This window comes from Oreochromis aureus, linkage group 18, assembly GCF_013358895.1.
Source record: "Oreochromis aureus strain Israel breed Guangdong linkage group 18, ZZ_aureus, whole genome shotgun sequence".
Classification (NCBI taxonomy): Eukaryota; Metazoa; Chordata; class Actinopteri; order Cichliformes; family Cichlidae; genus Oreochromis; species Oreochromis aureus.
Window position 1 is genome coordinate 30,966,874 of NC_052959.1, and position 15,473 is coordinate 30,982,346.

Genomic DNA, 15,473 nt, shown 5'->3' on the forward strand with positions numbered 1-15,473 from the left:
CCCTAAGGGGCAATTAAAAGAGGTATTAAGCTACGGATGGGCTGTTCTGAATCATCAAAGAAAATATAACAGTGTTGTGCCAGAAGCAGTGGGAGAATGTAGGAGTGTCGTTACTTCTCATTATAAACGGCCGTTAAGATACAGAAATACCATCTGTTATGTGTAAAAACGAGCAGGAGGAGGGATAAGGTGATTTTGACCAGGGTCTGGCTGGCATTACAGGTTTCAGAAAGAAACCTCATGCATGAGGAATTGTCAGGGATGAACATCACAGTCTATTCTTTAAATCAACACTGAACTGGGATCACTGGAGAAGTTTAAATTCTGTATCCGGGTTTCTGCAAAAGACTCTATGTAATTACTTGATTCTGGTTGAAATTGTACGAATGACCAGAGGAGGGCAGCAGTACGACTTCGATACGCGTGGTTTACCGGAAGACGAAGCAGAACGGAAATGACGTGACTTTTATTACTCAACAATATTTTTAGTTTACTGTGTGAGAGTTTAGCTGCAGCTGCTGAAGAAATTCTGTCAGGTCAACAAACGAAGTATGAGGAGGAGGTCAGCCGTGAGCTCAGACTGCTGCCGATCAACCGGAGACCCGAGATAAAGTCACACAAAGCAGGTTTGTGAAACTGTGACGGTCTCATTGAAGTAACACTCTGATCAGAGCGCAGCTTGTAGGCTAACAGACTAAAATCAGGGAGCAGCTAATCACACAAGTGCTTCTGTCTTTTTAAAAGGTAAGCGTTTAACACTAAACATCCAGAGAGACACAGCAGAAAGTGACTTTACTAAAAGATCGCGGTGAAAACCTTCGTGCTTGCGGACACCCGCGGACTCCATGCGGTGTGTGTGCAGGCCGGTGTACCGCATTCACGGCAAACAGTGAAACACAAGCAGCTTTCAGGACCCGTTAACAGAAAACCAGAATGTAAACGCCGGTGTTCCGGGTGTGCTGGTTTTTACCTGACCTAGTTAGATTAGTTTAGATATTCCAGTCCGTGTTTCAGATTGCATCCGCAGATTCATCAATTTCTGCGAGTATATCACGTGATTTAACCAGATTAAAGACCCCACGAGAGGGGGGTCTTATTTGTAGGTGTCAGTATTATCTTCATGTAACCGTACAATTTTTACTTTTTTAAAAAAATAATAAAAAATATATGTCAGCCTTCTTGCTGGACTCGAACCAGTGTGTTTCGTTTACTTAAATCACGAGCCGCCATTTTCCGTCTGATAGCGCCGAACAGCTGAACAGAAACTTGAGTTTATCTGGATACACGGAGTTCACTCCGTCACCTGATTAACAGGTTATATGAGGAAACTTCGTGGCAAACGCAGTGAAGCAAAGACTACATTTATTTCCTGAGGTGTCTGTAGAGCAGGGGGGTCGAACTCCAGGCCTCGAGGGCCGGTGTCCTGCAGGTTTTAGATCTCACCCTTGGTCACCACACTTGAATCAAATGATTAGTTCATTACCAGGCCTCTGGAGAACTTCAAGACATTTAAATCAGCTGTGTTGGATCAAGGACACATCTAAAACCTGCAGGACACCTGCGCTGTAGAGGGATCACCAGTATATTTCTGAATGACTAAACTCACTAGTTTTCTGAATGAAGTTCTCAGTACCTTGAACTCATTTATACTTTTTACAGTAAATTAACACAACAGTGTCAGTGTTTATATATTCCCCATGATACCCATGTTTTATTACTTAAGATGATTTGTTTTTCACAGTAACCATTGATTATCTTAAACAATCACCACTAAAACATGGCTGTTTCCATGATGGCATCTTAAGAGGCTGACATTCACTTAATTTTTTTATAATTCTCTTTAAATGGTACAGTTACATTTAAAGAAACACTGATACGCTCAGAGCTGTAAACTGACTGTAATAAACAGCTTGCTGGAAACAGATTAACAACTCCCACTAGATTTGAAATACCCGGGTTTCTTCACCATTAGGTTTTAGAACTAAAGAAGCTTGGCGAATAAAAGGTGAAACGTCTTCTAGAAATGTAAAGAAGTCTGGTCACTGTGAGGTAACGTTTAATGGTGTTAAATGTCACCTCTTTTAATTTGTTGGTCAGTAGGAGCTTTCTGGGTAAAAGATTTTTTTGTTTCTTTTGTTTCTGATCATTCTGTTGATACTTTGTTGCTGATTAAAGGCACAGTCATGGGAGGATAAAGAGCTGAGATCAAAGGGTGGCGTGATGTAGTTTCCATCTGTGCAGCAAATACTAAATGTCTCACTGCACAATCTGGACTTGCATCGCAAAGATTTGCATATTATTTTGGTATCACACGTTTGATAAAAGGACATAAATTCTGAATATGAAAGCAGGCAACCATCTGAATTAAAGAGTTGGCTAAGTAGGCCTAGTCCTTTATCGAACAAGCTTTTGAATTTAAAAAAAAGTGTCATTGTTGATTTAGATGTAATATTTATGGTTGAAAGTTTGTTTGGATGTAAGTAACCAGTGTAATAGTATCTGTTTATGAAAAAGCAAAAGCTTCTGGGGGATTTTTGATATTCTGAAGTTGTTCCTTAATAGAAATTTGCTGGAATTTATTTGCTCAGATCTGTTTTCCTGTCATCACCTGAGTAACTTTTTTCTTGTGTCACTTTGTTCCTCAAGACATCCCCCAGCAACATGAAGTGTAAGGACGCAGAAGGTCGTGATGATCAGCAGGTCTGTAACCAGGAGAGGAGCTCCAGTGTGGACCAGGAGAATCCTGATCTTCCACCAGTTAAAGAGGAACAGGAGGAGCTCTGCATCACTCAGGCAGGAGAGCAGCTTGTAGTGAAACAGGAGGCTGATGGCATCATTTTCTGGACCGGGGAAGAGCGCCTCAGGCTGCTGGATGTCATCTGGAGCCCTGAAATGAATTTATTACACAGATCAGGTATGCAACAGTGCTATAGAGATCTTACACACACACACAAGCCAAGATGTATTTAACACTTCCTCTAACTGTCATGGGGGAAACACCGCAAACCCTAAAGAAAGCACCATCCAACTGTCAAGAGTGCAGATGAAAATTAGCCTATATAGCTAAATTTGGCATATTCACATGTTGAACCTACGTGATCGTATTCATTAATATGCACTGTCTCTTTTAAATAAAATAAATATAAACATATAACTATATGACCAAAACAAGTGAAAGTGATGCTTCAACAAGTAAACAAACTGGGACGTCAGAGTCATTTGCGAGTATGACTGCTTGCGAAAAGATCTCACAAAGGCACCATGAGACAAAAAAAAAAATGCTACAGAATACTACCTCAGTAAAAACATGTTTTTCAATATCTCTTCTAAATGTTGGCATATTTGTGGAAATGAGCTTCTTCCAGTGGGTTTCTAAGCTCAGCCCAGAAGGACCTCTGTAATTTGAGACGGACTCTGAGTGAACTTACTTTTCTTCAAAGGATCCAGCTGAGGTGGTACAAAAAAATCAGTTAAAGTGTCAGATAATTTCAGCTGCAGCATTAGAAAAGACATTAGCAATGATCCTAAACTAGCAGCTACTCTACTCCTATGGAAAAGGTCATAAAACAATTTGGAGTCCATCATTCTACAATGAGATTATTCACAAGTGGAAAACATTCAAGGTAGCTGCCATTCTTTCCAATTATTGATATTAGCAAATATATCTCAATGCCAGACCAATGGTCAATGAAATTGCAAGAAATTCAAGAGATACATCTCAGACTCTAAAGGCCTTAGTTGGCATGTTAAAGTTCATGACAGTACAATTAGTAAAAGACTAAAAAAAATTGGGGTTGTTTGGAAGAGTTGCCAGGAGAAAGGCTGTTCTCTCCCCCAAAAAAGAACATGGCAGCATTGCTTAGGTTTGCAATGTTCCATCTGAATAAACCACAAGATGTCTCAACGTTCTTTGGACAGAATAGGGGAAAAAAGTGGAGGGGTTTGCTATAATACACAGCATCATATTTTATAAAAGCCTTCCTACCACTTATTTTGCACGGTAGTGGATGGGTGATGATTTAGGATTGTTTTCCAGCTACAGGACCATACCAAAGTATTGTAGAGTCAAATTTGCAGCCGTCTTTCCAATTCATAAAATTTGGAGGAGAATGAATCGTATAACAGGACAGTGATCCCAATCACACCACCAAATCTACAACGTAATGGCTGAAAAGAAAGCAGTCACAGTGTTGCAATGGCCCAGTCAAAGCCCAGACCCAACGTGATTAAAATGTTGTGGTAGGACCTTGAGGGAGCTTGTACAAGCAAACCCTCAAGTCTCAGTGAACTGAAGCACTGCTGTAAAGAAGAGTGGACCAGTGATATGAAAGACTGAGGCCTTTATAGAGAATACTGATTTAGATCTATAATGTGGTATATTAATTTCCCCATTAACCGTGCTCCTAGTACTGTGATTACTGTCTTGTCTTTGAATTTATCTAGCCAAGACACTCTAGCCCCAGAGTATTTATACACTTGAAAACTAGATAATGTGGGTATGCTAATGTCGCTATACAATGTCAAACTAAGTTAAAACATTCAGATTAGCCATAACTGTCTATGAAATCTTATTTACATGCTTATCAAATTTGAGATGTGAATCTAAAATTGTCAGCAGACAAAATGTTTAGTGTCTAAAACCAGCAAAGATTGACTTGCTAGGGCCATGAAAGGCTGCTGAGTAATTTTTAATGAACATTTAATTAGTTCTGCATTTTATCCTGTAGTGGAAGACTTTATGAAACAAGTATTTTGTAAAGCTTTTGTTTGGAATAATTGCAGAACATTCAAAATATTACAATCTGCACAAACACACATCTGCAACCTCCAGTCCAGAAAATGCCAAAGCAGCTATAGAGTAAGTAAGTAAAGTAAGTAAAATTTTATTTATATAGCACATTTCTAGATAAAAAAATCACAAAGCGCTTCACAAGGTATAAAACAAAAACAGACAAAAGTTAACAAAATGCAATTCTGAAAAGATGTGTTTTTAGTTGTTTTTTTAAAAGTGACCACTGAGTCCGCAGATCTTAAGTTCTGAGGAAGTGAGTTCCACAGTCTGGCGGCCACAGTGGCAAAAGCTCTGTCTCCCTTGGTTTTCAGCCTTGTATGCTGAATAACAAGTAGGCCCTGATCACAAGACCTCAGGGACCTACTAGGGACATAGGGCTGTAAAAGTTCAATGATGTAGGCTGGTATCTTAAAATGGACTCTGAATTCAACGGGGAGCCAGTGCAGCTGTATAAGCAACGGTGTTACATGAGAGTACTTAGATGTTTTTGTCAGAAGCCTTGCTGCAGCATTTTGGACAATCTGCAGACGCTCCAGGGAGTTTTTGTTTAGACATGTAAACAATGAATTACAGTAGTCCAATCGTGATGAAATGAATGCATGAATAACAATCTCCAGTTCAATATGAGATACTAAAGGGCTCAATTTAGAAATGTTTCTTATATGATAGAAGCAGGACCCAACCAGAGATTTTATGTGAACATCCAGGGTAAGAGCAGAATCAAAGGTTACCCCTAGGTTCCTGATAGACGATTTCACAAATGTTGAAAGAGGACCAAGAGCATTCATTATGTTAGGTACATGTCTGTCCGGAGCACATACAAGGACTTCAGTCTTTTCTTCATTAAGTTGGAGGAAGTTGTCAGCCATCCAACCTTGATGGATTCTAAGCACACATTTAGAATCTGCAGCTTAGAAACATCTTCAGGTTTAAAAGAAATGTATAGCTGGATGTCGTCTGCGTAGCAGTGGTAGCGAATGTCCTCAAAGGGGCTCAAAATATGCTGGAGAGGAAGTAGATATATTAAAAACAATAAGGGCCCCAGCACAGAACCTTGTGGCACACCATAGGACAGGGACGTGGAAGATGACCTGAACTTAGAGACCGCCACAGAAAAGTATCGTTCATAGAGATACGAGGAGAACCACTCTAAGGCAGACCCAGATACACCAACCCAGTATTTCAGCCTTTCAAGCAAAATGTAATGGTCAACGGTGTCAAAGGCTGACGTGAGGTCCAACATTAGGAGTACAGAACATTTTCCTGCATCGTTTTGCATCAGAATGTCACTGGAAACTCTAAGAAGGGCTGTCTCAGTAGAATGAGCTCTACGAAAGCCAGACTGAAATTTGTCAAATATATTATGTTTGTCTAAAACTGCTGTAAGCTGCTTAGCCACAACCTTCTCTAATATCTTAGCAATTAACGGTATTTTTGAGATTGGTCTGTATTTGCTAGTGAGAGATGGGTCCAGCATAGGCTTTTGTAACAGGGGGTGTATAACAGCAGTTTTAAAATAAGCAGGGACTTTACCAGACCCCAGTGAGGTGTTAACTATGGTGAGCACACAGGGACCAATAGAGTGAAAGACATTTTTGAATAACGATGCGGGTAAAATGTCGAGTGAACAGGAGGATGCTTTCGTTGCATTAACTATTTTTACCAGCTGATAGTGAGACGGGTAAAAAGCTTTCTAAAATGAGAGGCCGAGCTGGCGTAGGAACTGACAATGCAGATGCTGACGGGGACAATTTTTTCTTACATTACTAATTTTTTCTAAAAAGAAAGAAAGAAATGTTTCACAGTCTTCATTAGAAGAAATAATGGCAGCAGGTGGAGCAGGAGTAATAACATCAGTAATAGTGTAAAATAACACCTTAGGATTACCTCTGCACTTTGCAACCAGATGAGAAAAATAAGCAGCCATCGCATCTCTAATTGCATTGTTAAAAGAGGCTAAAAGATCCTTTAAGTAAAGGAGATGAACATTTAAATGAGTTTTCTTCCACAAGCGCTCAGCTTTACGACAATCACGTTTTATGGAGCGAATATTGTCATTTAGCCAGGGTAAGGACTTGGAAACAGAAACTGGTCTCATTTTAACCGGAGAGATTTCATCTAAAATTGAAAAACAATGGTTATTAAATAGATCTGTTAAGAAATCAACGCCGTTTTGCGGGGATAGAGTTAAATTAAAAGCATCCGAGAAATTCTCCGCTGTGGAGGAATTTATGATGCGCGAGATAATTGTCCGGTGGACAGGAGACAAAGGCTCGTGAAAAGACATGTTAAAAAGAATACAGTGATGATCAGAGATAAAAATGTCCTCAGAACAAATGGAATCAATATTCAAACCCAAAGTAAAAACAAGGTCCAGTGTGTGTCCTTTGTTATGTGTGGGGCCTGACACATGCTGGGTAGAATGAAAAGAATCCATAATGTTGATAAAACCTCTGGCAAAGAGGTCAGTCATCATCAACATGCATGTTAAAATCCCCAACTAAAAGCAGTCTGGACAACCTCATAGTAGAGGACAGGAAGTCGCTGAACTCCGATTAAAAACAAGCTATTTGGGCCAGGTGGACGATACACCACAGCACAATAAAAAGGATCCTTACTTCCGATTTTAATCAGCTGTAGTTCAAACGAAAGAAAGTGTCCAACTTTCACTGAACGCCAGGAGAAACGGCCCTGAAATGCCACAGCGAGACCTCCTCCACGACCAGATCCCCGAGGGTGGCTGATGACGGAATAGGCGTTCGGGCACAGTTCAATGAGGGACGAATAGTCCAAGTCCCGCTGCCAGGTCTCAGTCAGAAATAAGAAGTCCAGTTTTTTAGAAGATATAAAATCGTTAAGAACGAACGATTTATTAGTCAATGATCGGGCAGCTATAGAGGTGGCCACACATAAAGATGATCAGTTAATAAAGTACTTTAGATTAGCAGCATCTGTTTACTTTTTACTATCTGAGGCCATATCTGCTTAATTTAAGACCTGCTAACAACAATTTTTTTTTGTTTAATATGTAATTCTATGTTTTTGTACCATGACTGCAACTGCTCCGAATCCAGACATCCAGAATCAAAGATGCGTTTTTTCATATTTGTCCCTTCAGACCTCCCACAACAACATGACTGTAAGGAAGAAGAGGGTCTGGACGACCATCAGGTGTGTAACCAGGAGAGGTACTCCAGTCTGGGAGTAGATCACCCAGAGCCGCGACACATTAAAGAGGAACCGGAGGAATTGTGCATCAGTCAGGACGGAGAGCAGTTTGCACTGAAGCAGGAGAGTGATACCTTTATGGTGACTCAGACTTATGAGCAGTGTAGGCCCGAACCAAAGAAAGAGCAGTTTCTTTCTCATAACTTACCTGCAACACATAAGAGAGATGAGGAAGAAGGCACACATGTGGGATCAACTAGAAGAGCAGATCCGATAAAGAGGAAACCTCGCGGTGAGGGAGCAGATGACTCCCCCGGCTCAGAGGGCCAGTATACAACAAACACATTTAAAAAGTGTTTAAAATGTGAAACTTGTGGAAAAATCTTTCATTTTAAATCTGGACTGAATGAACACCAGAGAGTTCACACAGGTGAGAAGCCTTATTGTTGTAGTGTCTGTGGAAACAAATTTAGTTTCTCATCTGCATTCAAAGTTCACATGAGAATTCACACTGGTGAGAAACCATATTCTTGCAGTACTTGTGGGAAATGTTTTAGAGATTTAAAATCATTCAAAACTCACACTAGAATTCACACAGGTGAAAAGCCATACTCTTGTAGCATCTGTGGAAAAACATTCAGGGACTTATCAGGATTCAGAAAACACACACGAATTCACACAGGTGAGAAGCCATATGTTTGCACAATATGTGAGAGAAGCTTCAGTCAAATGATACACTTGAAAACTCACATGAGAATTCACACAGGTGAGAAGCCATTATCGTCTGGCCCCCGTGGCAAAAGATATAGATACTCATTTGGATTGAAAACGCAGATGAGAATTCACATGGACGAGAAGTCACATTTTTGTAGCACATGTGGGAAAACGTTCAAGCAGAAGACACAGTTAAAAAGACACATGAGAAATCATACTGGTTAAAAATGTCATCTTTTAGATTTTTAGCACTGTGTTGATAGCACAGCCCGCACCGGTGAGATGCCAAATCAGTGCAACACCTGTGAGGAAAAAATGATCTCATATATTCTAATACTGGCTTATTCTTATAATCATAGGGAAAGCCTTTTTTTGTTTGTTTGTTTTGTTTGTTTGTTTTTAAGTCTAGAAATGATATTTTTAGCCTGTAGCGATATTACACAAAAATTAATTGTTTGAATTATGTCCTTAAACTTGATTCACTAAACAGCTTTGTTGTTTAAAAAAAAAAAAAGCTTAAACAAATGTTCATTTTTCTTTAGTTTTGTTTTTCATAGTAAAGATTTGATTCTTCTGTGAGGCTTGTGAGTTTGTTTGGGTTTTGTTTTTTTTTTCAGTTTTTCTTCTGTCTTGTATCCTTTTTTTTTTTTTTTTTTTTTTTTTTTTTAAATGGCTAACCAGTATTTCATTACAAATGGTTTGACGGCAGGAGGTGTGTATCATGTCTCTAGTCTGGTAAATAAATAATGTACACTTATGGAAGTTGTAGTGCAGTATTGACAAGCAATGTGATTTGTAACATGGCACCTGATTGTCAAATGAAATTTCAGTCTTTCACATGGTTTGACAAAAACATGACTCTTAAAGTTAATATGAGTTTATTAAAAATCCAGACATGGTGCAGTTGGTGCATGGACTCGATCATTTACTCCAGCTGAGGATGGAGGGCAACTAAGAAACGTCAAACAGCTTACAACAACATAGGAGTCCATCTGTTATGTGTATATCTACACTTATGCGCAGTAAGTAAATTATGCATACTTATTGATGCTGTAAACTAAAAAGCTGCCCGGCTAAGCAACAGATCAAGGAAAAACTCCACTAGCCAGAGACAGACTAGACTTTCAGGTCACTGAATGTGTTGTGATGTTTTTGTTCTTAGCGATGTGCTTAGTATGTTATTTATGTTTAAAATTTAAATAAAGATTTCATGAAACTCTTCTGGTGACGAGACATTTGCGTAGTGTAGCTGCAGGTTTACAGTTAAACTGCATGAAAGTGTAATGGTAAAAGGTGTTTAATATGTTTATATGGTTTGTCATTGCTTTTGGTCTTCAATAAGTACTTTTGTCATATTGACAGTCATATGATTAGCATATGATATGACCAGTTGTTTTATATTAAATAACTTTCCTCTGCAGTGCTTTAAAGTTTCATCCACTGAAATAATCAAGTGGTGATAAAATTAACTTTTTACAACAACGAGGACTTAAATGTTTCTTTCACTGAGATTAACTGTTTGTAAAGGATTTTCGTTTGCATGCAAATTGTCTTTAATATTTTGTTAATTTGGGGGGGGTTGCACTTTAGTCTTAGAGTTTGGTCAGTGTTTAAAACATTTTTGTTATTTTTATGCTTTTGTTTTATTGTAATCATTACTTGAGTTTCTTTTTCTTCTTTGTGTTCCAGCTAATTTTTTTTAAATATAGCTCTCTTTTTTCCTAGCCTTCTGCTATGGGTTTCTATCAAGTTTCAGTGTGTTTTATTTTGAAAGCTGGTTGCTGACCTAATTAAATGTTAGGTTTTTGTTACTCCTGCCTGTTTTTTGAGTCCTGCATTTGGGTTGTTTTCCTGCAAAACATTTTTAATGTTTTAAGGTTGGATATTATATTTTATCAATGGTACTTTGAAGAAGAAACAGGCTCATTCTCAGCTCTGTATTTATATTCTTGATGTTTACTAGAGGCCATGATTCGCTGCTATTTTACACTAGACCTTAATGCAACGCCTGAATTAATAATCAAATACAAGCCATTTCAAGTCCTCTCATTGACATTATACCTGACATACAACACATACACAACCGCACCATATATAAAATTCATCATTTTGTGGACAGGCTCCAGTAGATTTGAAATAAAGGTACGCAAGAGGATCTGGAAGACTGGGACTACATCCCCCTCACTGGAAAAACAAGGGTTGTCATCATTGGGCCTTAACGCTCAGAGTTACACTGAGATGAGATTCTGCATCAGTGGCAGTCCCATATCTCCACAGGCTGAGACCAAATTCTCTGCTACAAGGTGACAACACCCACCCCCACAGTCCGGGGTTTATCAGAGACTACCCCCAGAATCTGGGAGACGGGAGAATGAAGTGGCCTGCCTGTAGTCTAGACCTCACTCCCACCGAACACTCATGGGATTGACTTGATGTGTATTTCCTGCCAGAATGAGTAGCATGGCCACAGTGGCTGACCAGCAACACATGCTGGGTGATGAATGGGATGCCATCCCACAGCACTGTGTGACCAGCATGAGGAGGACATGCCATGCTCCATATGGTTCTTCCACATGCTACTGAGGCCTCTGTTAAATCAATGAACTGTTAAACTGCCAGACAACCATCCAGTCAAATCTAATACTTGAATGCAGCATCAGTGTTACAGGTTGTGACTCTTGTGAACAAACTGACACAGTGTGATATTACACATATTTAAATCTGTCTTTACTGATGATGTTGAAGCTGCTGAAGGCTCAGTGAAGTTTTGTCTTCCTGCAGGGTAACAAGTGAAATCTGAAAGTGATGCACAACACAAGAGGGCGCCTTCATCCTGCTAACAGGGATGTAGAGGAGGTTAAAGCACCTCAGCTCAGTTTGTCCACTGTTTTACATCCAGCCATATTATCAGGCTAATTAAACCCTTTATAATAAAGTGCGTTGTGTCATAGATCATGGTAAACTGGATCAATAAATCATTACTTTCACAATTATTAGGTAATTCAAACTAAATCACTGACAACTACAAGCCCAGCTTTACTCCTAGAAAAATTCTGAAAACAGCAAATTTGGAAAAACTGATGATGGATCAAATAATCAAACTTAGGGTGAGACTTAAGGGTGAAGCTATTCATTCTGCTGAACAAGAAAAAGCAGAATCAGTGGGGTTTCTGTTTGAATCGGGGAGAATGAGTTTGTGTGTTAGCAGTCAAAATGGCATGCTTTGATGGTCTGCTCCAACTATTCTACAGAAAGAAACCTGAAGCTTGAGGAATTGTCACTGGTGGACATTAAATAATAAATATAATAAATTCTACAGTCAGTTTTCTGCAAAGTACCAGACTTTATGAGGTACCTTACGCCAAGCGTGGCGGTGTTATGATAAAAAAGTGATCGTCTGCCAAAAACTGATTTTTGACAAAAGCCGACTGCTCATATTTAAACTGCTATGAATAACTTGTTGGTCTATAATGTGTGAAACATCAAATATATCCCTCATTAATGATATCAAGCCAACTTGAGCCACAAACAACATTCCTGTAACAAGGTAGAAGCTGCAATCAGTTTTTGGCAGTGACTTTTATATATCCTTATGCAGTTAAAAAATGTTGACATTAAAATGTCTTTTTAAAGAGTAACGAGGCCAAGAGGACAGGAGAAATTGCAACAAATGTAACAATAGTTCTGTAAGCATTTTTTAAGTGGACAAAAAGAACCGGATTGGTTATAATGTAAGTACAACTAGAAAGCGAAAATTTCAGAAGAAATTTTATGTGTGCCTATGCCGCTGCTAATCAGTGTAGTTTGCCATTCATACGGCTACAGAGAGCAAAACTCAGCAGAGCAGCCATTCTCCACCATGAATTATGATAAAACAAACACGCTCGCGCCTCACAGATGACAGCTTACAGTTTTGGGTAAAGATGAGGTGACTTTGTACAGCCCCGATTTGCAGACGCTGTGCACAGAGGTTCATGAGCAGAAGTCCCATTGTATCACGGCAGACCCCGACAATGTTTGCATGAACATGCTTTGAAGCATTACGTTATGGACCACTTTCACACATGGTTGGTGTACCCACACAGGCAGCCGTAGCTTTTCAACTCATAGCCCAACACACACCCAAAAACAGCCAAGAGAGCACAGACTTTACACCCGTGGGTCCACCTCCCTGCAGCGGCACTGCAGACCACGCTCCGACACACATCAAACACATAAAATAAATATGTATGCACTTTCGCATTCACTTTTTGTTTTTTGTTATTTTTACATAGTGTTCTGAATGATGAACAATGGTCTACAGCCAATCTTGTGTATTATTATACAAACTTTGGTTGTAAGATTCAGATAACTATTTAATAAAAGCTAAATATTTTATACAGGGAGTGCAGAATTATTAGGCAAATGAGTATTTTGTCCACATCATCCTCTTCATGCATGTTGTCTTACTCCAAGCTGTATAGGCTCGAAAGCCTACTACCAATTAAGCATATTAGGTGATGTGCATCTCTGTAATGAGAAGGGGTATGGTCTAATGACATCAACACCCTATATCAGGTGTGCATAATTATTAGGCAACTTCCTTTCCTTTGGCAAAATGGGTCAAAAGAAGGACTTGACAGGCTCAGAAAAGTCAAAAATAGTGAGATATCTTGCAGAGGCATGCAGCAGTCTTAAAATCGCAAAGCTTCTGAAGCGTGATCATCGAACAATCAAGCGTTTCATTCAAAATAGTCAACAGGGTCGCAAGAAGCGTGTGGAAAAACCAAGGCGCAAAATAACTGCCCATGAACTGAGAAAAGTCAAGCGTGCAGCTGCCAAGATGCCACTTGCCACCAGTTTGGCCATATTTCAGAGCTGCAACATCACTGGAGTGCCCAAAAGCACAAGGTGTGCAATAGTCAGAGACATGGCCAAGGTAAGAAAGGCTGAAAGACGACCACCACTGAACAAGACACACAAGCTGAAACGTCAAGACTGGGCCAAGAAATATCTCAAGACTGATTTTTCTAAGGTTTTATGGACTGATGAAATGAGAGTGAGTCTTGATGGGCCAGATGGATGGGCCCGTGGCTGGATTGGTAAAGGGCAGAGAGCTCCAGTCCGACTCAGACGCCAGCAAGGTGGAGGTGGAGTACTGGTTTGGGCTGGTATCATCAAAGATGAGCTTGTGGGGCCTTTTTCGGGTTGAGGATGGAGTCAAGCTCAACTCCCAGTCCTACTGCCAGTTTCTGGAAGACACCTTCTTCAAGCAGTGGTACAGGAAGAAGTCTGCATCCTTCAAGAAAAACAGTACACCTCTCTGAACAGTGTCTGGGAGGCTGTGGTTGCTGCTGCACGCAATGTTGATGGTGAACAGATCAAAACACTGACAGAATCCATGGATGGCAGGCTTTTGAGTGTCCTTGCAAAGAAAGGTGGCTATATTGGTCGCTGATTTGTTTTTGTTTTGTTTTTGAATGTCAGAAATGTATATTTGTGAATGTGGAAATGTTATATTGGTTTCACTGGTAAAAATAAATAATTGAAATTGGTATATATTTGTTTTTTGTTAAGTTGCCTAATAATTATGCACAGTAATAGTCACCTGCACACACAGATATCCCCCTAAAATAGCTAAAACTAAAAACAAACTAAAACTACTTCCAAAAACATTCAGCTTTGATATTAATGAGTTTTTGGGTTCATTGAGAACATGGTTGTTGTTCAATAATAAAATTATTCCTCAAAAATACAACTTGCCTAATAATTCTGCACTCCCTGTATGTGCAGCTGTATAAACTGCATAAAAATGTAATAGTAAGTGTCAGTGCTCCCCAGGGCAGCTGTGGCTACAATGTAGCTTGCCATCACCAGTGTGTGAATGTGTGTGTGAATGGGTGGATGACTGAATGTAGTGTAAAGCACTTTGGGGTCCTTAGGGACTAAGTAAAGCGCTATAAGTACAGGCCATTTACCATTTTTTTTTAGTAATTATGAAAACTCTAATGAGATGAATGCATTGAACAACCTGTATATGTGATGGAAAAAAACAACTTTTTGTGCTAACGTGGAGTTTCTGTCAGAGATTTCCAGTATGTTTTGTTTTAACTCATCTTTTGTGAGGGGCCTTTGTAATTTATCAGTGATACTTTGATGAAAGAGAACCTTAGGCTCATTTCAATCCCCATTTTTTTTTTTTCAGTTTTTATCTTTTACTGGGCTGTACTGCAGTGCCTCAGCTCCTTCTGTCTGAAACTTGTAGTTTTAGCTCTGCCCATTGTTAAAGCCCCTCTCCTTGCTTCCCATTAGCTCGGGGACACAGCTGCAGTTAAAGATAATTTACTTAAAGGATAAAAATATGGAAGCACCTCTACCGCCAGCCCAATATTTGCCTTATTTTTGAAACTATATAATTTACTGTAATCTGTCTCTATAATGTGATCAGACCAGTGCTGAAGGAACAATAGCAGTCTATGGAGCAAAGCAAAGCATCCACATGTTATCAAGGAAACACCCTTTACTGTAAAATGAGGGAACTAGTTTCATGTATGATTTTTATGTTATTTGGAAGTCTGTGGGCTGGTGGTGTGATGGAGAACTATTTCAGTTGTAGAAGATGTGAGTCTACAAACTCGTCCAGCAACAATATCCGTCCTCTGAGGTTTTGTGTCAGAGATCTGAGACTCTCAGGTCCTCAGTCCTCCAGATGAGCAAGTATTGTGTCCTTCTTCCCTGAAACCATGACTTCCTCCACAGAATCCCGACCACATTCACTCAGCCGCTCTATGCCTGACTTTAGCCTGACTTTAGCTTAGAG

General features: G+C 39.5%; 1 protein-coding gene across 2 annotated transcripts; it reads left to right on the plus strand.

Moving 5' to 3' along the window:
- The first annotated feature begins 446 nt into the window (after window positions 1-446).
- On the plus strand, window positions 447-10,485 carry LOC120434271 (zinc finger and SCAN domain-containing protein 2-like). Of its 2 annotated transcripts, none has more exons than XM_039602067.1 (3): window positions 447-626; window positions 2,647-2,914; window positions 7,911-10,485. In XM_039602067.1, exons 2-3 carry the CDS (start codon window positions 2,662-2,664, stop codon window positions 8,897-8,899), a joined length of 1,242 nt encoding a protein of 413 aa, XP_039458001.1. In that variant the 5' UTR covers window positions 447-626; window positions 2,647-2,661; the 3' UTR covers window positions 8,900-10,485. The 2 variants fall into 2 exon arrangements, with proteins under 2 accessions (XP_039458001.1, XP_039458002.1); XM_039602068.1 differs by having other exon boundaries at window positions 626-744.
- Window positions 10,486-15,473: the final 4,988 nt, after the last annotated feature.